This window comes from Sceloporus occidentalis, unplaced genomic scaffold (genome assembly GCF_023333645.1).
Source record: "Sceloporus occidentalis isolate IW3139 unplaced genomic scaffold, rSceOcc1.0.p SCAF_5, whole genome shotgun sequence".
NCBI lineage: Eukaryota > Metazoa > Chordata > Lepidosauria > Squamata > Phrynosomatidae > Sceloporus > Sceloporus occidentalis.
Window position 1 is genome coordinate 188,618,465 of NW_028316985.1, and position 21,174 is coordinate 188,639,638.

Here is a 21,174-nt window from a genome sequence, read left to right on the forward strand (position 1 = left end):
TGCCCTCATGCAGGAGACAGGCCGGTCCAGTGGGGTGATGGCAGCGGTCCAGTGGGGTGATGGCAGCGGCCCCTTGGCCATCTCCTCCTCCTGCCCTTCCCTTGGCTCTGGCCACGGCTGGGGCTGCCCAGAACGGAAAGAGAGCAGGCGGCTGGGAGGCAAGGCTGGACCAAGAGAGTTAACTTTATCTAAGAGACAGAACAGGCCCCTGTCCAGAGGTAGGCAGGAACCAAAGCACCAGAGACAGCGGGAGAAGGGAGCAGGCCGGTGCCCTCCTAGGAGAGCTGCCAAGTGGAGGGCCTGCAGCTCCAAGGAGGCCCCCGCCCTCGTGACCCCTGCTCTTCCACCAGTGGGGCTGGTTTGGCCACTCTGCCTCCGTCCGTGGCTCCTGCCTGGGCAGTGGGAAGGCACAGCTGTGGGGAGATGGGGAGAGTGCCGGGGCCTCTGCAGTCCAATAGCAGACCTTACGCAGGTGGTCAGTGGCAGTCGGTCACCCCACTCCTTCCAGGCATCTCTAGGTGGGGAGGATTGGCCCCGGTTGTGCCCACTGAGCTGCTCTCCGTCTCAGGGCTCAGTCCTAGGAGATGACACCATCTTGCCCTTCCCTCCTCGGGGCTACGGCTGATGTGGGCACTTCCAGTGGCTTGGGGGGGTGGCGCAAGGTCTCCTCTGCTACGCAATCTGGTTGTTGAGCTGTCCTGGATACTGTTCGAAGCGCCGGTTGGCCTCCTCGCTGAGAGCGTCACCTGCAGGCCCAAGTGGAGGGGATGTGAGGCACCTTTGCCCCACCTGGGAAAAGGTGCCCCTGCCCTGCCCTGCCCTGCCCTGCCCTGCTCTCCCACCCCACCATGGCCCAGCAGCAGGAGGGCAGTACCTATGTGGCAGTTGTGGACCCAGATGCGGTGCCCGTCGTACTTGCAGTTGCACTTCATGGCGTTGTTGGTGAAGTCGCTCTCGGCCACTTCGTAGCGAGGGTTGATCACCACCTGCAACAGGAAGAGGAAGTGGAGGGGCCTAAGTGGGCAGGGGGCCGGTGCACAGGTGTCCCCTTCCCCAAGTGCCCGCTCCAGGATGCCTGCTGATGGGGACTGAGCCTTTAAACACCATAGGTATGTCTTGGCACTGCCATATTCCTAGCCAGTTCTGTTTTGAGCAGTGCTAGTGTTGTTTTTCACTGCTGCGGGTGCCATTCTTTTGGAGGTGATCAGCGTGCCCAGCTACCTGTGACATAGAAACTCCAGATTTCCTGGAAGGGCGAGTGAAGAACATGCAGAACCGTTCCAGCCCTCCCCCCCGCCATGGGTCTTGCATGAATAAGCCTTGTGGCCTGAGGCATTAATGGCACTCTGTGTGTGAGTCTGCACCTTCAAGCCGCCTGTTGACTTGCGCTGATGAGGTTTTCTTAGGCAAGGAGTCCTCACAGGTGTCTGCCAGTTCCTTCCTCCAAAATAATCACCTACAAACTTTTTTTTACCTTAGTGGGCTCTTGTGCATCCAGTCCAACATCACAGAATCAGAGTTGGTCCAACCCCCTTCTTCTGCCATGCAGGAACTCTCAATCAAAGCTCCATATCCTACTCTATGGAGCAACAGAAAACAAGCTTGCTCCCTCCACAATGTGACACTCCTCCAAATACTTGAACAGAGCTATCATATCACCTTTCAGCCATGTCTTTTCCAGGCTAAACATCCCCAGCTCCCTAAGGCGTTCCTCATAGGCTTCATGGTTTCCAAGCCGTTCACCATTTTGGTGGTGCTCCAGCTTCTCAACATCCTTCTTGAATGGCGGTGCCCAGAACTAGACACAGTACTATTCCAGGTGGGGCCTGACCAAAGCAGAATACAGTGGCACTATTACTTCTCTTGGTCTAGACATTATACTTCTATTGATGCAGCCTAGAATCGCTTTGGCCTTTTTAGTTGTCGCATCACACTTTTGACTCATGTTCAGCCTGTGGTATACTAAGACTCCTAGCCCCTTTTCACATGTACTGTTGTCAAGCCAAACTTCAGTCATGTGTGGATTCTGGAATGTGGAGAGCATGGAATGCCAGCTGTCCCTTTGGGCCCCTGGAGAGACCCAAAGCCAACGCCTCTTGCAAATAGAACAGCAGAGTACCAAGATGGAGATTGCCATCTTTCATTCCTTGTTGCACCACAAGTGCTGAAAATGACAACATACCAGCACCAAAAGCCAGACATTACTTGAACTCCGGCAGACGATGCAACACCCATTCAAGTGCTAAAGCCTGCCAGCCACTCTCTTGGCAAGACTGGGCACAGCGGGCTGCTTTCGACATCACCCACAGTGGCCTTTTAGGAATGCCCAGGCTCAGCCTGCTCTGAATGGGCTCAGCAGTCCCCAGGCAAACCAAGAGGGCCACTACAGGGGCAAGCAGGTTGCCCAAGCGGCAGGGTCAGCACTGGCTTCTGCCTTGGCCAAGAGTGACTTTGCTTGACTTGGCAAGTTCAACATGAGTCAACAGTGATGTGACAGCTAAAAAGGCCAATGCGATTTAGGCTGCATCAATAGAAGTATAGTGTCTAGATCAAGGGATGTCATAGTGCCACTCTATTCTCCTTTGGTCAGGCCCCACTTGGAATAATCCTGTGTCCAGTTCTGGATGTGGAGAAACTGGACCATGTCCAGAGGAGGGCCACCAAAACGGTGAAGGTTCTGGAAACCATGAAGCCCTATGAGAAACGACTTAGGGAGCTGGGTATGTTTAACCTGGAGAAAAGAAGGTTAAGAGGCGATATGATAGCCCTGTATAAGTATTTGAAGGGATAGTTTTTTGTGAGGTTTTTTGGGCTATGTGGCCATGTTCTAGCAGAGTTTCTTCCTGACGTTTCGCCAGCATCATTCTCTGAAGATGCCAGCCACAGATACTGGTGAAACGTCAGGACGAAACTCTGCTAGAACATGGCCACATAGCCCAAAAACCCACAAAAAACTATGGATGCTGGCCATGAAAGCCTTCGACTTCACATTTGAAGGGATGTCATACTGAGGAGGGAGCAAGCTTGTTTTCTGCTGCTCAGGAGAATGGAACCCACTGCAATGGATGCAAACTACAGGAAAAGCGATTCCACCTAAACATTAGGAGGATCTTCCGGAGAGTAAGGGCTGTTAGATGGTGGAAGATGTTGACGCCTCAGAGATTTTGGTGGAGTCTCTTTCTTTGGAGGTAGTTTTAAAACAGAGGCTGGATGACCATCTGTCGGGAATGCTTTGACTGAGAGTTCCTGCATGGCAGAATGGGGTCGGACTTGATGGCCCCTGAGGTGTCTTCCAACTCTATGATTTTATGTCCTGATGGCCAGTGCTTCCAGAGAGGGAGGGTGGTCTGCCTTGCCCACCAAGGGGCACGTGCTTCAGTCAAGGTGGCAGCGGCACCTTTCAAGTCCTCAAAGCGCTGATTTCCTGTAATGCCACTGACTTCCTTGTGCAGCTGGTGTGTGTGCGATGCCAGTTGCCATCCTGAGCATCCCCATGTCCAGACAGAAATAAATGTTTCACACCCATGTTTCCTTTACCTACGTGCCCACCCTCCAAGACTAGTTTTCGGATTCTGTTCGGCTCATTGAGAGATAAGAATGAAGGCAATGGCCCAACAGGAAGGCGAGTTGGGAAGGATGCAGGGGAGCCTGCTACGTTGGCATCCCTTGTCCCATTGAGAGTGCCAGCCCACTTTCCTTGGCCATGGGGCTCTGCCCCACTCCCGGCCCCATGGCCAGCTATTCGCTCACCTGCAGGATGTAGTTCCCAGGCTTGACGTCGGTGATGTCAATCCACTGGCAATCAATGTCGTGCCGATACAGGTCCCAGCAGCCCACGGTGATGCCCTGTTCCCCGAAGTTGGCGCACTCATAGCGCTTGCCCACATCTGCCCAAAGAGAAGGGGACGGGGTCAGATCCCTCCTGTGGGTCCCTTTCTCCACCGTCTTTGCAGGTCATCTGCGTAGGACAGTGCAGGGCCGCAGGCTGGAACAAAGGGTTTCACCCAGTTTCTCCCCTTTCCACAGAATAATATTGGAGCATTATTCACTATACTTTGTGCAGAAAATGTGGTTTGGGGCAAGAAGCTTTTCTAAGGAAATAGCAGTATTTTCGCCTAGGAGATTGTATATTTGATTCTCCCCCCCCCCCTTTTTTTTTTAGAGGCACCTTTTTTACCCAGACAAATGATCCTGGCGTGAAGGGTTTGGCAGCTGTTCTCCTCGCCCTCCATGCGGCCCCATGAGCCCCCTTTTCTCAGTGAGGATGTGGGTGATGCCTGGCCATGTCTCAGGGCGACCCCAGGGCTGCCTTTCAGCCAACATGGGTGCCTCCCTTCTGCATGGAAGGCAGGAAGGCCCCTTGCCCCCGGGGGTGCCAGGGCAAAGGCGGCACCCACCCACCTTCCTCGCACTCGGTGTCCTCCAGGCAGAAGCTGGCCTTGTGTCCTTCAGCTACCTTGGTGCCGTTGGGGGTCAGGAGGTCGTAGTGGGTGAAGATGTCCATGCTGTGGTAGTGCCTGAGGGGGAACCCATAAAACGTGAGCAGCGGAGGAACCCATTGCCAGAGGAGCAAAGCCAAAGGTTGGGGGGAGGGAACACACGGTGTCACTGGACACAGACAGGGAGTGGGGGGAACCCGACTGTTACCCATGGCATTCGTGCCAGACCCAGGAGTGCCGGCCAGCCTTTGGCCGAAAGTCAGCTCGGCCGTTGTTGTGGATCTGGGAGGAGAAGCGCAGGAGTCGCCGATGCCCATAGGGCCAGTTGGCATTGTGGGCAGTGCTGGACAGACAGTTCTCCTCTGCAGCGCAGTAGAGCATGTGCAGCGGACGATCCTCAATGTAGGCAGTCTCTTGCACCAGTGGGGCGTGGAGCAGCAGATCTGAAGCAGCTGGGAAGAGATGGAAGGTGGGAGGCAAAGACGCCAAGGGGTCACAGCAGGGAAAACGAGGGAGATTGGGGCTCAGTGGCTCCAGGGGGGCGAGGGGGCAGTGCCAGCCAAAGATCCCCAGGCAGGGACCTGAGGAGGGAGGGGTGGCCAACATGGAGACAGCCCCAACCATGCTCCCACTAGCCCCCCTTTCCTCTTCCTCTTCCTGCTGAATCAGGGCTCAATATGGCTTGTGGCTTCTGCCACGGATGCCCTCACGTTGAGAAACGCTCCGGAGGCCATGGCGAGGGGGGTGCCAATCCCCTGTGCCTGCTGGGTCCCTCCCCACCTGCACCAGACCCCTCTCACTCTCAGAGCAGATGACGCCAGCAGCAAAGCGAGTGCCCGTCCTCTGGCAGTTGACAGTGGTGTGGTGCTGGCAGTGGGTCAGTGCCATCTCATGCCCGGCACACTTCACGCCACTCAGCGCCATCTCAGTCACATTGCTGGCATCCCAGTACCACGTTTCCTGGGGAGGGGGTTCACAAGGAGAACACATACGGGGGGAGTGGGATGTGTGGCAAGCCAGCCCCGCTTGCCCTCCCCAGATTGCAAGCGCAAGCGTGGCCATAAGCTCATCTCACTGCTCTGTCCAAGATGGCTGTGTTGCTGGCCTCCTTCCGTGGCCCCTGCCCAGCATCCACCTTTCGCACATGCATTCATCTCCCTGCCAGCCGCCCACCTGCCGTGACAGCATCCACCTGGTGTGGCCCAGGCCTAGAAGCTGGCAGCCACCTCGACCTCTCTCCCCTTCATGTCAGCATGCCTCACCTCGCCTCCAGGCGCCCCTCGGACCCGCTTGGCCACCTGTGTGGCGGATCTGTGGAGAAGCCCTACAGGGCATGAGCATGTTGCTGCAGCCACAGCTAAGATGCCCCCAGGGTGCTCCCACGGGGGGGGGGGGGGGGCACAGTGAGACTTGGCTTGGGGCGTGGTTAGCTGCTGCTGCTGCTTTTTCTTCTCCAGTAGGCAGTTAGTTTAGCGGTTGCAGCCAGGCAGCGGGCAAGCGCCAATACATACTTGCAAGCCGTGGTTGGCAAAGCCCAGACCCAGCTGGCGGCAGACTACCATGGCCTCCAGCGTGCCCCAGCCATCTCCGCAAATCAAGCCCCAGCGGCGGACACTGTGGCTGCCGGCCCCCAGCACCACCTCGACCCGCCCCTCGAAACGGCTGCGCCCCCCACTCAGTCGGATCTGTGGAGAAATGCAGGGAGGGGATGGGGAGAGCAAAGAGGTCAGTGGCGGGTGGGTTTCCTTGGGGTCTCTCCATTTGGAGTCACTGGGGACCCCACTTTTGGGCAGTGGGGAAACAGTGCAAGGCTGGGAGTGGCTCTGCGGATCAAGACCACACACTTGGCAGCACCTTCCTCTGACCCCAAACAGCCGTGTCCCATCTTCCTGTTTGGATCTTGGCCCTCCCCAGGCTCTCCTTTCCCTGGGCCACTCTCTCCTCTTGCTGGGCATAGGGTCCCTCCTGCCCCCTTCCCAAACCCACCAGTGGGTGGGGGGGTACCCTTAAGCAGGCCCCAAAGGCACAAAGCCAGCAGCAAAAGGACAGTCAGGCTGGGATATTGCCTTTCGAAGGCGTTCCCTATGGCTCCTTACAGAGTCTGAATCACTCCAACCCTTGAAAAGTGGCTGCTGGCTGTACTGCCCCAGTCATGCTGCTTTTTGCTGTTTTAAAAATCTGAGCCCTTAGGGCTGAAAAGCTAATGACTCAAAGGTGAAAAATGAGCACCTGTCAACATGCCAGCCATACTCCTAGAAAGTAAGGTCTGTTGCCCCTGCAGAGGGCCCTGACTCCCCTGTTGGAAAGGGGCTCCCCTACTGCGGCTGAGTACCCCCCACCATGGGAAGGAGTGGGGATGAGCCATGGGAAGACTCATCTGCTCATGCTCCACTCGTTCCTCCTGGTCAGTGCCTGAGTTGACCCTCGAGGAGACCCCCCCCCCACAGGAACCCCTGGATGGTCCTCCACTTCCTCTCTGCCACTGGAAAGGGAATGCCCTCACTGGGGGGCCAAGCGGGGGTCTTCCATGGACCTTGGCAGCTTTGAACCTGGGGAAGGCAGTGGGCGCCCATCAGTCTGCTGTGGCTCCAGCTTGGTTTTGAAAAGGGGAGCTGATGAGTTCAGAACCGGTTCTGTGCCACCACAACCCACAGTGGGGGGCAAAGGAAGCCCAAGGGCTCAGCAGCTGTGGCTCTTTCGTGCCACACAGCATGGCTGGGCACAAGCGGGGTGGGTGGGTGCTGTGCCCACGGGGTGGGCTCCCCCTTGCCCTCCTGCTGCCCAGCTCACCGTTGTTTCGTAGGCCATGTAAGGGACATTGCAGCGGACAGCGGCATCCTCCGAGTGCTTGCAGCCCTCCTGGGTGATGTTCTTGTGTGGGCAGCTCCAGAGGGACTTCTCGGTGCCAAGGCACTGCACCTCATTCATGTGGATCTGGCCCATTCCTGCCAGGGCCAGAGGTCATCAGGTGGAAACCTCTCCCTCTTGCCCACCTGTCCTCTGGACACTGTGTCCCTAATGATCCTCTCTTCTCCATGCCACCCCCACCTCCTTTCATGGTGGGGGTGGCTGGGAGGGAGGGACGTTGTGTGCCACTCAAGAGAACTGCCAGACGCTGCCCAGAGAGGAGCCCACTCCCTCAGGGAGCTTCTGCTGTCCTCACCACTCCCACCCTTGGCTGAAGGACCCCAACAGCCACCCCCAAAATGGACTGGGTGGGAGGTTGGGCTAGAAAAAGGACCCTCCTCGCTGCACTAAAGGCCAGAAACACACTGACTCTGGGAAGGAGGAAGAGGGGAGGGGGTGTGCGGCCCCCAAAGTCCAGCCCAGGTGACCCACCGCTCACCTTGGCCCATGCGTGCCCCCGTTAGGGCCTCCTTGGCGCTGCCAAAGCCCAGCTCTCGGCAAACCACGCTGGCAGAAACCAGGTTCCAGCGGTCATCACAGACGGTGCCCCACTCGCCATTTTTCAGCACCTCGACTCGTCCCTCACCAAGCTTGGCGCCTCCTTTCAGACGGACACGCTGCTTTGAGGAATGCGAGGATGAGGGGGGGAGGAGGTTGCAAGGGGATACCAGCCACCCACCCACTCCTGCCATCGGGCACAGAGATGGGCCAAATGCCACCGGTGAGCAAGACCTTCACCAGGGCCGATGTCGACTCTCCAAAGACCTGGCAGCTTTTGAGTTCTGCAGGTCTCCTTGTCGATCAGAGAGAGAAAATCTCAGTCGAGCGTCCAGCATGCCCCCACCCTCTTCTACCCCCCGCAGCTCACCCACCTGACCCTCCTGGTGCTGCTGCTGCTGTCGCCTCTTCTTCTTGGCCTGGACGGTGCTGCCTGTGGCAAAGAGGGGCCCTGGCACACAGCTGACCACAGCGGGCATCCCGCCTTTGCAGGCCCCGGTGGCATTGCCCTTGTAGAACTCAAAGGGGCACAGAGAGAGGTGGACCTCGTTCCCGGTGCAGGAGACCGAGTGCAGGCGGTAGTTCAGCTGGTGCTGCTGGCGTGTGGAGTAGATCCTGCAAGAGAGGGGGGCTTTGAGCACCATCATTGGAGGGGTGGGGTGCCACAGAGGGGCACAGAGAGGTGGCCTGGGGCCCCAAATGCATGCTCGGGGCCCACTTTGCCCTGGCCAAACATCCCTCCCTTCCTGCTCATTCTAAGTGACCAAGGGTTGGGTGGGGGCTCAAGGAGGTCTCCTGCCCATCAAGTTGGGTTTGCACAAAAGGCTGCACAGGCAGAGATGTCCAGCCCAGCTGCTCCCTGCTCTGGTTTGATGCTCTGGCCCACCATCTGCTGCTTGCCTGCTTTGGTATTCCTGGGCACCTATGAGGTCCTGGGGTTTTGCCAGTGCCCCCTTCTACCCTTGAAAATTGGGGGGGAGGCTTTCCCGGTGCCAGCAGAGGCTGCCCATGATGTCCAAGTGGTCACTTTCCACCACCTTCAGCCTCCCTCCTGACCTGGTCCAGATCCTGGAGGGGTTGAGCAAGGGTCCCTATCTCCAAGGGGTGAGTGAGGGCTAAGGGTTGCCCCAAAATGTCTCCTGCACCAAGGGGGGGGCAACCCAGTGGGGCCTCTGAGAAGGCTTCCCGCCGTTTATATTAATGCTTTTTGAATTTATTATTTTTTTGTTTTTTAGTTTGTGTCCTCCATTCACAAAATGTCCTACATGGGGGGATTCTGTCCTACATTTGTCCCGGTTTGGAGGTAGACAGTTATGGCAACCCTACCTGCAGCCCCCCACCCCAATGCCCTCCAGGGTCTCTGGCAGCAGAGGGGGGTTGCTCCTTCCCCGGACCCCAATCCCTGGAGGGGGGTGTTTGTGGAGAACATGGAAAGGTGAAGGGAAAGGAGACTGGGGGGTGGGGGACAGCCAGGGAGCGATGCCCGCGTGGCACCAGCTGGGAGCCAAGCCCGCCTTGATCGCGGCAGAAAGCCCAGCAGAGGTTGAGTGGGGGGGGGCTCCTGGGAGTGAATAGGGCGAGGCAGAAGGAAGAGGAAGGGGGTGCTTCGGACAGAGGGACCTTTGTCTGCAGCCTCAAAGGGAGGGAAGGAGGGAAGGAAGGGGGTCTCCCCTCGTCTGGGCAAGGAGGGCAGTGTGTGTCTGTCTGTGGCGGGGGGACTGGGGCCGGCCTTTCGCTGTGCCCCCAGCTTGTCCCCTGTTGGGGGGGGTTGGCCTTGGCACTGCCACACGCTCCATCTGGTGCCATCATTCCAGACCTCCCCCAAAAATTAGCCCCCGGCCTTGAAATGAGGGGGCAGAAGATAAGGGCTGTGGCTGCTGCTCCAAACAGGACTTGGGGGGGGGGCAGTTGTTGCTCCCACGTGTTACTGGGGGGGGGGCAAAATGTGTGGGGGAAAGTCTGGAATGGATCTGGGCCTTTTGTCAACATTTAGGTGCCCCTCCCACCCCTCATTTATTACAGGAGAGTAAGAGCCAGGCTTATTAGTGGGTCTGAACCTTGGAGGAGGAGAAGGAGGGCTCCGGGGACCAGGTTCAAATCCCCACTCGGCCATGGGAACCTGCCAGCTGACCCTGGGCAAGTCAGACCCTCTCAGCCCCAGAAAAAGGCAGGGGATGAATCTGGGCCTTTTCTTGTGCAATTAAAGGAACCCCACAATCTGCCCTTTGGATTTTGTTTTCCGGTCAACAGGGCCACCAGCCCTGCATGTCCAAAAGAGTGGACTGAGTGGACCGCACTCATCCTGCTGCCCACTGCCCCTCCACCAAGTCCTGGCAGCTGAGGGTTCGAAACACTTCTTGAAAGATTTTTGTGGGTTTTTCGGGCTATGTGGCCATGTTCTAGAAGAGTTTCTTCCTGACGTTTTGCCAGCACCCTTTCCAGAAAGCCACCTCCCACAGGGATCAGAGGTCACAGGGGTCACAGGAGGCCCACCCCTGCCATGCCAAGCCAGCTGCTCAGTCTGAGCCTCCCCAGCAGAACCTCATGCCTTCCAGACCACCACTGGCCAAACCACCGGTCAGCCACCTGGCCTGGCTGGAGAGGGGCGCAAAGCAAGAGAAAGAGCAGGGAAGCTGGGCCACTTGGTCAGTCAGCCGGATGGTTTGGGGATGAGGGTCTCTCAGGCATCCTGGAGGGTGGATTATTCACAGCGAATAAATCCAGCCCGATGGGGCAGCTTGGCCCAACCTCTGGGATGCGGTCAGCTCAGGGTTTGCCCAGGGCAACCGAGGGCAGGACCCCTGGCCAACCCATTACCTCTTCTTGGGGGCCGGGGGTGGCCTCCTCCTCCTCCTGCCCTTCCTCTGGCCCCGGGGGGCCACCTTGGCCGCGCGCTTGAACCGCCTGGGGAGGAAAGTCAACAGCCTCTTCAGGGTGGGTTGGGAGCAGCTGGGGACGATGGACTTTGTTGGGCGATCCTAATCACCCTCGAGTCAGACCGAGCGCCTATGAATCCAGACCCCGGCCCTGGGATTGGGTGCCCTCTTCCAGGCTCTGCTGGCCAAGCGGAGGTGCGAAGGCCTCCTGGTCACTTCTGGCCAGCTTGGCTAAACCTAGGCTGCCCCCTGCAAACCAGTGCCACCCTTTCTGGGATGGACTTTCTGAGTGGGGAGCTTCCAGTAGGGGGCCAGGCCTCTCATTGGACACTCGCATGCGGCCCTTCTCTCTCTCACGCGTGCACACATACACACTCCCGCTTGCCTTGGCCTGCCTCCCTCCCCCATGCGTGGCAGAGGCAGGACCACTCCCTGGGCGAGGGGTCTGCTCTGACTGCCCACCCACCTGCCTCCTGTGGCCCCTCACTCACTTGTAGAAGTTGCGGTTGACCTTCTTCTCCGCCGGGAACCCCAGCATCCCACAGACAACGCGGCTGTTCCGGCTGTCCCAGTTCTCATCACAGACCTGGGCCCAGGCGTTGCGGTGGCGCACCTCCACTATGCCTTCGGCCACGGGAAGCGGGCGCTTGGCGTGGGACACCACTGGACGCAGGCGGACCTCCTCCACCTGGTTCTGCTCCGTCTGGAGGCAGAGAGGGAGGGAGTAGGGGGTCAGCCCATAGGGAAAGGCGCCTATGTCCAGCCAGCTCAGCCCTCTTCCCAGCAGATGCTGGACCGTGGCCACTCTCAGGGCCGGTGCCCCAGCTGTGGAGGTTTCCTCTGCTGTCCTCAGTGGGGTGGCCAGATGGCCTTAGGGCCCCTCCTCTGGTTCCTTTCCCCCTCACCCCCATATCGGGCACGGAAGGAGGGCTCTCCCGAATCCCTTGCATGCATGTGTGAGTGCAAGGGAGGAAAAAAACAAGTGGGATCAATTTCCTGCCTGTCCCCCCACCTTGCCCACCTCCATCCTCCATCACTGGCGTAGGTTTGTACCCCCCAGCCAAGCGCCCCTGGCCTGTGCCCATCTCATGTCCCACAGGACCTTTGCCCATGGCAGGTGCCAAAGGAAGGGCAGGAGACGTGGGCCCCTGTGTGGGCTCAGGCTCAGGGGTCCATAGAGGCCCCCGAGACCAGCTGCCCCCACTGACACCCCACTGGGTTTCAGAGAGGCAGGGAATCTGGCTGGATTCATCTCCTTTCCAAACCACCTAAGTGGATATTCCTTGTGGCACTGAATTTCACAGGATAATTACACATCATGGAAAAAAACCCTCTGGTTAATTTATGGTTAACTAAGCAGCAGCCGTAGGAGTAGTTAGCAGCTTTAATTAGTCATTTTAAATGAGATGTTTTTATGCCAGTTTGACACAGTACTGAAGAGTTGCTAAACTGAACAGGGCACCAGATGCATCAGCCCAGCACCTGGCTGCCTGACCACAAATGCAGGTTGCCCTTGGGAGCAAAGGAGAGATTTTAAGGGGGGGCAGGTGGTCAGTCATCAGTGGTGGCCCCCTGGGAATCCAGTCCCAATGGGATGGGACGGGAAGCACCTCCTCCAACCAACAGCCAAAATCCAGGGGGTAAAGCAGATGCTATGTGTGGGGTTGGAAGGACCAGCATGGAATCTGGAGTTGAAACAGGGGCCTGGGGCCAGATCCTGAGCCAGCACTGGGAAATGTGGCAAGGCCCAGCGAAGAAGGCCCCCTGACAGGCAAAGTGGGAGCATGGCATGGCCGCCCTTGGCTGCTCCTCCTCCCAGGGAATGAAGCAAACTAGTGAATGGGGGGAATCAGGAGGGAGCCCCCCCCAGCGCAGCAACGCAAGGGAGCAGAGGCTGCAGGGAAAGCGGGGCTCATCTGAGGGAGAGGGAAGCCTAATTCTGGGAAAAGGGCCTGTTTACAAGGAGGGAGAGGAAGCTGCGTTTGCTTGGCGGAGGGGGGCTGGACGCCTTCCTCAGATGACGGAGGGAAGGAAGGAATGCCGTGGGTGGGCGGCTGGCCAGGCAGCTCTGAAGAAGGCCGGAGGTGACCTCAGCTCAGACTGCTGTCCTGGACGGCTGCCCAAGAGCAAATGCCGGTCGGGCTGGGCTGGGGGTGTGGGACATGTGGAGGGACCGCAGGAGGGATGGGCCAAAGGGGGTTCCCTGCTTGGGACCCCTGTCTGGTTCAGGGCTCAGCTGCCCTCATCCTCCAGATGAGAGCCTGCCAAGGGAATGGGGCCCAGCTTGGGATCTTGAGCTGCCATCCTGGGCCAGACCAGGCTGGGCTGCCAATAGGCACAAGAAGAAGGTTCCTGCCTGGCTAGGAGTCCATCATAGGCCTGGATCCCTGGCCCAGGCAGGCAGGGCAGCCCATGCAAGAGCTGTGGCATGGAAGCCTAGCCAAGACTGAAGGGAGTGCAGCCCGGCCAAGAAGAGGCCAGAATCAGTGGCCAAAAGAGGGAGCATGGTGACGGTGGTGGCCGATTTCCTGCCTCTCTCAAAACACAAGGACCGGTCCAGCCAGGATCAGAAGCCAGTCCTCCTTCCCCCAGCACAAAGTGGAACTCACTGCCACAAGATGTAGGGATGGGTCCCCACTTGGTCTGCCTTGAAATGAAGGGATGACAAAGGCTCTCAGGGACTGCTGGGGTCAGAGGCAGTCTTGGGCCCTGCAGAGCCAGAGGGAGGGTGCAGTGTCCCAGTCTGTGTCCTTTGGTCACCTAACTGGTCACTGTGGGGAATGGGAGGCTTCATGGCTCTTGTGCCCTTTGGCCTTCTGAGAGCAGCATCGAGGTTCCTGGCTGCCTCCTAAGAGGAACTCTGCCTGCAAATGTCCTCCGTGAGAGAGGTCACGGCTGCAATGACCTCTTGGACAGCACTGTTTAAAGTGGGCCATGCTGGAAACACTAGAAGAGCTCTAAACAAGGGCCAAAGTTCCTTGGTCCAGGCCCTGGGCACAGCAAGAGATGGGGGGCAAGCAAGCTCCCCTCCCTCATGACTCTCCCCTGTAATGGAAGGAAAGAGCAGCCTGGCTTCTTCTTTCAGGACCAATTTGCAATTGCACTTATCATTTTGCTTTTTTGCTGGTTCGGGGGGGGGGGTCAGATGGGGTGCAGGAGGTGAGCAGATCTACAATCCTTCACAGGGTGCACCTAGTGGAACTCTGCACATGGACCATTGCATGGAGGTTGAGCCACAATACCTGCAGGGCAGTTTCTTCTGGGCATCAAGAGAGAGAGATTTGGAGGCTCAACAGGATGGAGGCCCTGGCAAGCTAGTGGCCTTTGGACAATTCCGCTTGGCAGCCATAAGCTCAAAAAAGCACAGCCGCCCATGAGAGGGATTGCTGGGCCCACCTGGGGCACTGCCAGCACCCTGCCGAAGGAATGGGGTGGGTGGGGGTCAAAGGAGCAGGAAGGCAGCCCCCTCCCTTCCCCAAAAGGGCCTCTCACCTCGATGGTGTTGGAGTCCACGAAGCCCGGGATGCGCTCATCCTTGCACACCACGCCGGCGTCCTCCTCGTGGGAGCAGTCACTGTTCCCCCAGCCCCGCGACCGGCACTCCTCCAGGCTCTTCTCATTCCCGCCGCAGTTGACGTTATCAAGCCAGATGCGTCCTGCGGGGCCACAGGTGGACAGTGGCCCCACTTGCACTCACCCGGAAGGTGCAAGTGGGGGCATTATGTCCACCTGGCCTGGGAGCATCAGGGCCAGGGTGGGAGGTGCACAGAGGGGGGCCTGCCTCAGTCAAGGGAGAAATGCACTCTGCACACGCTTCAATACCTCTGCACAGCTTCTTCAGGGCTGGCAAACAGAATGCCCCACTGTTGCCCATGCAGAAGAGCCCCCTTCAGCCGCCCCATGGCAAGTCAGGCCTTTATGACCAGCTGCTCCCCTTCCCAGGGGAAAGACCCTGCCCACTCACCAACACCTTTGCCGTATTTGGCACTGTGGGTCCAGCCGGTGGCACCCACAAAGCCCAGGTGGCGGCAGAGGACATGGGCATTGGCTAGGGAGAAGTCGTCGTCGCAAATGGTGCCCCACTCCTGGCGGTAGAAGACCTCGATCCGTCCCTCGTTGTGCTTGCGGGGGTAGCCGGCCAGGCGGAACTGCAGCTTGCTGGAGGGCACCCCGGGGGTACTCTGCCTGGAGGGGGCCGGGGTGCTAGGCTGGGCTGCCACCCCCAGACACAGCCAGGCACCCCACAGCAGCGCCTGGCACAGCACCCCGGTCACAGCACCCTGGGCATGGACACCCATCCTCTCCTGTGACCTGCCGTCTGGACCTAAAGGCAGAGGAGGGCAATATGAGGGTGAAAGCCCCATACAAAGGGGCAAAGATGCCCCCGAGCAGCATCTTCCTCCCCCTCCCCTCCCCTCCCCCCCCTGGATGCACCTGCATTCTTCTGGGGGGTCCTTTGTTCTCCCGGGGAAGGCAACCCCCCAGAAGACCCCATGGCCAGGTTGCCTTGGGGTGGCCACAGTCGGAAGTGACCTGGAGGCCCTCAGCAAGAGCTGCTAGGGGACTGACACAGGGTCATCCGGAGGCAAGAACAGCAAAGCAGGGGCTTCTGGAGACATTCAGTGTCCTCTGCCAGGGAAAAGGCTGGCGGGCAGAAACAACCTGGCTCTCAAGGGAAGTTACTTTTTTACCGCCTGGAGTTTACATCTCTTTGTCTCCTGGAGCCCACTTGGCCAAAAGAAGAGCCTGCCCTCACCTATATCCCTCCGGACCCTCTTAACCACCCCCGAAAATAATAGCATCTTGACCAGATGGCCACTGTGGGGTGCTTAGATTGGGAGTTCCTGCATGGCAGAATGGGGCTGGACTGGATCAGGGCCCTTCTTGGGGTCCCTTCCAACTCTAATGTGATTCTATGAAAGGTGGGCCTGTGACTCGGGCAAAGCATGCATCCTAAGGAGCATCACAGAGCTGGGTAGCAACTCCTCTGAGCCCCCAAAGACCCCTCAGTCCCTGCCAGTCCCCACCGGAGCTCCTCTTTCAGTGCCCTGCCTGCTTCGCCCTTTGGCTCCGGGGGCCAAGACTGTCTTGAAGGTGTTCAGAGGAGGAAGCATAGGGTTGGCTGTAGGGGGCAGTGGTCATGGCACCCCAAGCCCCTGGACAGCCAAGCTCTGGCCTGCCTAGAAGCCCCTTCTGGCTGCCTTCCTGGGGCTGATCATGGCCCAGTGCTGCCCAAAGGGGGGCAAGGCCTCTGGGCTGCTGGCACAGGCGACCTCCGACCCGCGCCCCTTGGCAGGAAGAGGACCCTGCAAGACCCCCCCCCCCAACGGAGCCCTCCCTGCTCTGAAGGCACAGACTGGCCTTCTAGTAGTTGGGGGGCAGGGGAGGCCTTTGGCTGGGGGCTCAGTGGGGCACAGAGGGCAAAGGAGGAGGGGGGGGAAGGAAGGGGCCACCCTGGCAGTGCCCCCAGGAAAGCCGAGGGAGGGGCAGCCCTTGTCCCGGCTCTGGGGGGGGGGGAGGAGGGGTCCCGGGCTCACAGCCAGCCCTTCGGAAAGAGGGGCCGGCAGCCCTCAGGGGCAGAGGAGGGCGGGAAAGGGTCCCAGGAATGCCCCCTCTGCTTGGGGGGGTCGGGGGGACTAAGACAGAGGCTCCCCCCGGAAGGAGCTTCTGTTCCTGCTTCTGCTGCCGCCCTTCGGAGCCGATGCTGTGGGGCCGGAGGGACGGAGCCCCGGGGGAAAGGGTTTCCAGGCGGAAGGCCTTGGCTGGCCCCAGCAGACCCCCCCCCCAGGAAGGTCTCTGGCCGGAGAGGCAGCTCCGGGGCCGGACGCAGCTGGCCATCCAGGGCCTGGGCCGGCGGAGACCCTCCCCCCCGAGGCCGAGGCCGGCCTGGATGGCCCTCGGGAGCCCAAGAGGGGCTCCTCCGGAGGAAGAAGGGCTTTTTGGGGGGGCCTTCCTGCTGGCTCTCCTGCGAAGCCCCTGCGAGCGGAGGATGCTGGGAGCCGGGGAGGGGGAGGGGGCAGGCAGTGGAGGAATCGGGGCTGAAGCGGCGCCGGAGGGGAAGGGCCCCCGCAAGTCGGAGCACCCTGGCTTTTGGGGGGGGCCGGGGGGGGGTCAGGCAGGCCGAAAGAGGCCAAGAATGCCTCCGGCCCCGAAGCCGAAGATGGCAGCTCCCCCGGGAAGCCCCCGCCCCACACGACCCCCCCATCGGCCGGGAGGGAGGAGGGAGGGAGGGAGGGTCTCCCGGAGGGAGAGGGGGCTGCAGGGAAGACCCCAGCGCCAGCCCCCCTCTCGGATCGCTCTGCCCCAGACGGAGCCAGCAGGGGCTGAGAGACATTCCTCAGAAGGGGCCCCCTCCGCTCCCCACGAAGCCAGGCATCGGAGCCCCCCCGAGTCCGGCTGGAGCCCCTGCCCCCGAGACCCCGCCGACTCACTCGCCTCCTGCCTCCGGGGCGCCTGCTGCCTCCGCTGCCTCCCCAGGACTCCGGACTCCGCAGCCAGGCCCCGCCCCGGAGAGGCAGGCAGGGAGGCAGGGAGGAGCTGCCAGGGAAGGAGGGGTCCAGGGGCCCTCGGGCTCCGCGGCGGATGCTGCTGCTGCTGCTTCCCCGGCGGCCCCTCTCCCTTCCCGGGCAGCGGCTCCGGAGTGGACCTCGGGCCCCAGGGCGCCTGGCCGGCCTCTGCTTCTGCTGGATTCTCCCTGGCCCTTCTTTCCTCTCTTTGCCTGGAAGGGCCGCCACTTGGGGGGCTGGGCCCCTCTCTGTTAGACCTAAGGACCAAAGGGACTCCTGGCGGCAGAGATACAGGGTGGGCAACGCCAGGCTTTGCAAGACGAGGAGGACAACAGACGAACAGGAGTCAGGAGTGTCATGCGGCAGCTACAAAGGCCAATGCGATCCTAGGCTGCATCAATAGAGGTATAGTGTATTTACAACAGTGAAGAAGCCAGATGGAGAGTGTCTGGATAAGAATCAAAGGGGGGGGGGGGGGACAACAAGGGTGTTACGGTGGGAGTCTACTACAGACCCCCAAGTCAGACGGAGGAATTGGATGATGCCTTTCTAGAACAGATGACCCACATTCAGAAAGGAGAGATGTAGTAGTGATGGGCGACTTCAACTACCCTGATATTTGCTGGAAGGCAAACACAGCCAAATCCTCACTTGCCTTGGAGACTATTTCATGGTCCAAAAGGTGGAAGAGGCAACAAGGGGGTCAGCTATTTTGGATCTGATCCTAACCAACAAGGATGACTTGGTTAATGGGGTGCAAGTGGTGGGATCATTAGGTGGAAGTGACCATGTTCTCCTGGAGTTAGTTATACAATGGAGAGGAGAAGCCAGGCAGAGTCAGACACGCATCCTAGACTTTAGGAGAGCGGATTTCAGTAAACTTAGAGAAGTATTGAGGGCGATTCCATGGTCAGAAATACTAAAAGATAAAGGAGTTCAGGACGGATGGGAGTTTCTCAAAAGGGAGATACTGAAGGCACAATTTCAAACAGTTCCAGTGAGAAAGAAAAATGGGAGACGTCTCAAGAAACCAGGATGGATGACTAAGGAACTTTCAACGGAGATGAGTTTGAAACGGAAGATGTATAAGAAATGGAAAAAGGGGGAAATCATGAAAAAGGAATTCAAAGAAATAGCAGGCATTTGTAGGGTAAAGTCAGAAAAGCTCAAGCGCAGAATGAACTCAGGCTTGCTAGAGAGGTTAAGAAGAACAAAAAGGGCTTTTTTGGATATGTCTGCAGCAAAAGGAAGGAGGAGGAAACGGTAGGTTCACTGCGTGGAGAAGATGGCAAAATGCTAACAGAAGACAGAGAAAAGGCAGAATTCCTCAAGACCTTCTTTGCCTCCGTCTTCTCAGAAAAGGAAAAGGGGCTCAACCTGAGGATAATGGAGCAGAGGACAGAATAGGGGAATTTCAGCACAGAATAAGTAAAGAGATAGTAGAGGAACACCTTGTTAATCTAAATGAATTTAAGTCTCCGGGACCAGATGAACTCCATCCAAGGGTATTAAAAGAACTGGCAAAAGTAATATCGGAGCCATTGGCAATCATATTTGAAAACTCCTGGAGAACAGGAGAGATCCCAGCCGACTGGAGGAGGGCAAACGTTGTCCCCATCTTCAAAAAGGGGGAAAAAGAGGATCCCAACAATTATCGTCCAGTTAGTCTGACATCAGTTCTAGGAAAGATTCTGGAGCAGATCATTAAACAGAGAGTCTGTGAACATCTAGAAGGCAATGCCATAATCACAAAAAGTCAACATGGGTTTCAGAGAAACAAGTCATGCCAGACAAATCTGATCTCTTTCTTTGACAAAATTACCAGCTTGGTAGATGAAGGGAATGCTGTGGATATTGTATATCTTGATTTCAGTAAGGCCTTTGACAAGGTTTCCCATGACATTCTTGCAAACAAGCTTGTAAAATGTGGGCTAGACAAAGGAACTGTTAAATGGATCTGTAATTGGTTGACCGGCCGAAGCCAAAGGGTGCTCAACAATGGCTCCTTTTCACCCTGGAGAGAAGTGACCAGTGGGGTGTCCAGTGGGGCTCTGTCCTGGGCCCAGTGCTATTCAACATCTTTATCAATGACCTGGATGACAGAATTGGGAGCATACTTATCAAATTTGCAGAGGACACCAAATTAGGGGGAATAGCTAATACTGCAGAGGACAGGACCAAGATTCAAAATGACCTGAATAGACTAGAAAGCTGGGCCAAAGCTAACAAAATGAAATTCAACACAGAGAAATGTAAGGTACTGCACTTAAGGCAAAAAATGAAATGCACAGATATAGGATTATGGGGGACACCTGGCTGAATGAAACTACGTGTGAAAGGGATCTAGGAGTCCAAGTAGACCACAAGTTGAACATGAGTGAACAGTGTGATGCAGCAGCTAAAAAGGCCAATGAGATTTTAGGCTGCATCAATAGAAGTATAGTGTCTAGATCAAGGGAAGTCATAGTGCCACTCTATTCTGCTTTGGTCAGGCCCCACCTGGAATAATCTGTGTCCAGTTCTGGGCACCACAGTTCAAAAAGGTCATTGAGAAACTGGAGCCATGGGTCCAAAGGAGGGAGACTAAAATGGTGAAAGGTCTGGAAACCATAAAGCCCTATGAGGAACAACTGAGGGAGCTGGGGATGTTTAGCCTGGAGAAAAGGAGGTTAAGAGGTGATATGATATTTGAAGGGGTGTCATACTGAGGAGGGAACAAGCTTGTTTTCTGCTGCTCCAGAGAACAGGACCAGGAACAATGGATGCAAGCTCCAGGAAAAGAGATTCCAGCTCAACATTAGGAGGAACTTCCTGAGAGTAAGGGCTGTTCAACAGTGGAAGACACACCTTCCTCAGAGATTGTGGTGGAGTCTCCTTCCTTGGCGGTCTTTAAACAGGCTGGATGGCCATTTGTCAGGGGTGCTTTGACTGAGAGTTCCTGCATGGCAGAAGAATGGGGTTGGACTGGATCAGGGCCCTTCTCGGGGTCTCTTCCAGCTCTACTATTCCATGGGCACCAAAAATTGAAAAAGGATGATGAGAAAGTGGAGCCTGTCCAAAGGAGGGTCTGGAAACCATGTCTTATGAGGAGAGACTGAGGGAGTTGGGGGTGTTCAGCCTTTAGAAGAGAAGGTTAAGAAGGGATATGAAAGCCCTGTTTAAGTATTTGAAAGGATGCCATATTGAGGAGGGAGCAAGCTTGTTTTCTGCTGCTCCAGAGAACAGGACACAATGGAGCAATGGATGCAAGGTTCAGGAAAAGAGATCCCAGCTCAGCATTAGAAGGAACCTCCTGACATTAAGGGTTTTCGACAGTGGAACAAACTCCCCCGGAGTGTAGTGGAGTCTTCTTCCTTGGAGGTCTTCAAGCGGAGGCTGGATGGCCATCTGTCAATGGGGATGCTTTGATTGTGATTTCCTGCATGGCAGAATGGGGTTGGACTGGATGGCCCTTGCGGTCTCTTCCAACTCTATGATTCTATGATCCCTCAATGGAGAGTGGTGGGGTCTCCTTCCTTGGAGGTCTTTAAACAGAGGCTGAGGGCCAGCTGTCAATGGAGATGCTTTGGATGAGATTTCCTGCATGGCAGAAGGGGGTTGGACTGGACCAGGGCTCTTTTTGGGTCCCTTCCAACTCTATGATCCTCTGGGGAGCCCATTGGTGACTCTTTCCCAGTCCTGTTCAGCCGGAGAAATGTCTGGGGCAACAGACACAGTTGCACAGCGCTCCATTCCTCTGTCCTCTTTGAGAAGCCGGGAAGGGTTGCACCGTCTCCCTTTCCGCATCCTTGGGAGGTACAAAACCTCTGTCCTCAGTGGCATCGCTTACATGGAGGTTGAGTCAGATCAGGCAGATCCTTGCACCTCTATTAGGGTTATACTGCAAAGCATCGCACCTCCTCTGCTCCTCTGTCTGTTTAACCCAGGGGTAGGCAACCTGCGGCCCGG

The 21,174-nt window shown here is 57.5% G+C and overlaps 1 protein-coding gene across 4 annotated transcripts; it reads right to left on the minus strand.

The window, feature by feature from the left end:
* Positions 1–165: 165 nt before the first annotated feature.
* On the minus strand, positions 166–21,144 carry LOXL3 (lysyl oxidase like 3). 4 transcript variants are annotated; one of them, XM_089526525.1, is made up of 15 exons: positions 20,074–21,144; positions 14,685–15,044; positions 14,213–14,376; positions 11,212–11,423; positions 10,662–10,748; positions 8,219–8,459; positions 7,786–7,963; positions 7,230–7,384; positions 5,951–6,124; positions 5,240–5,399; positions 4,648–4,891; positions 4,402–4,517; positions 3,751–3,887; positions 875–986; positions 166–746 (listed from the first exon to the last, which is right to left on the minus strand). In XM_089526525.1, exons 1-15 carry the CDS (start codon positions 20,168–20,170, stop codon positions 673–675), a joined length of 2,511 nt encoding a protein of 836 aa, XP_089382651.1. In that variant the 5' UTR covers positions 20,171–21,144; the 3' UTR covers positions 166–672. The 4 variants fall into 4 exon arrangements, with proteins under 4 accessions (XP_089382651.1, XP_089382653.1, XP_089382654.1 ...); XM_089526527.1 differs by having other exon boundaries at positions 19,932–20,160; XM_089526528.1 differs by lacking the exon at positions 20,074–21,144 and adding an exon at positions 17,152–18,224.
* Between the last annotated feature and the right edge of the window lie 30 nt (positions 21,145–21,174).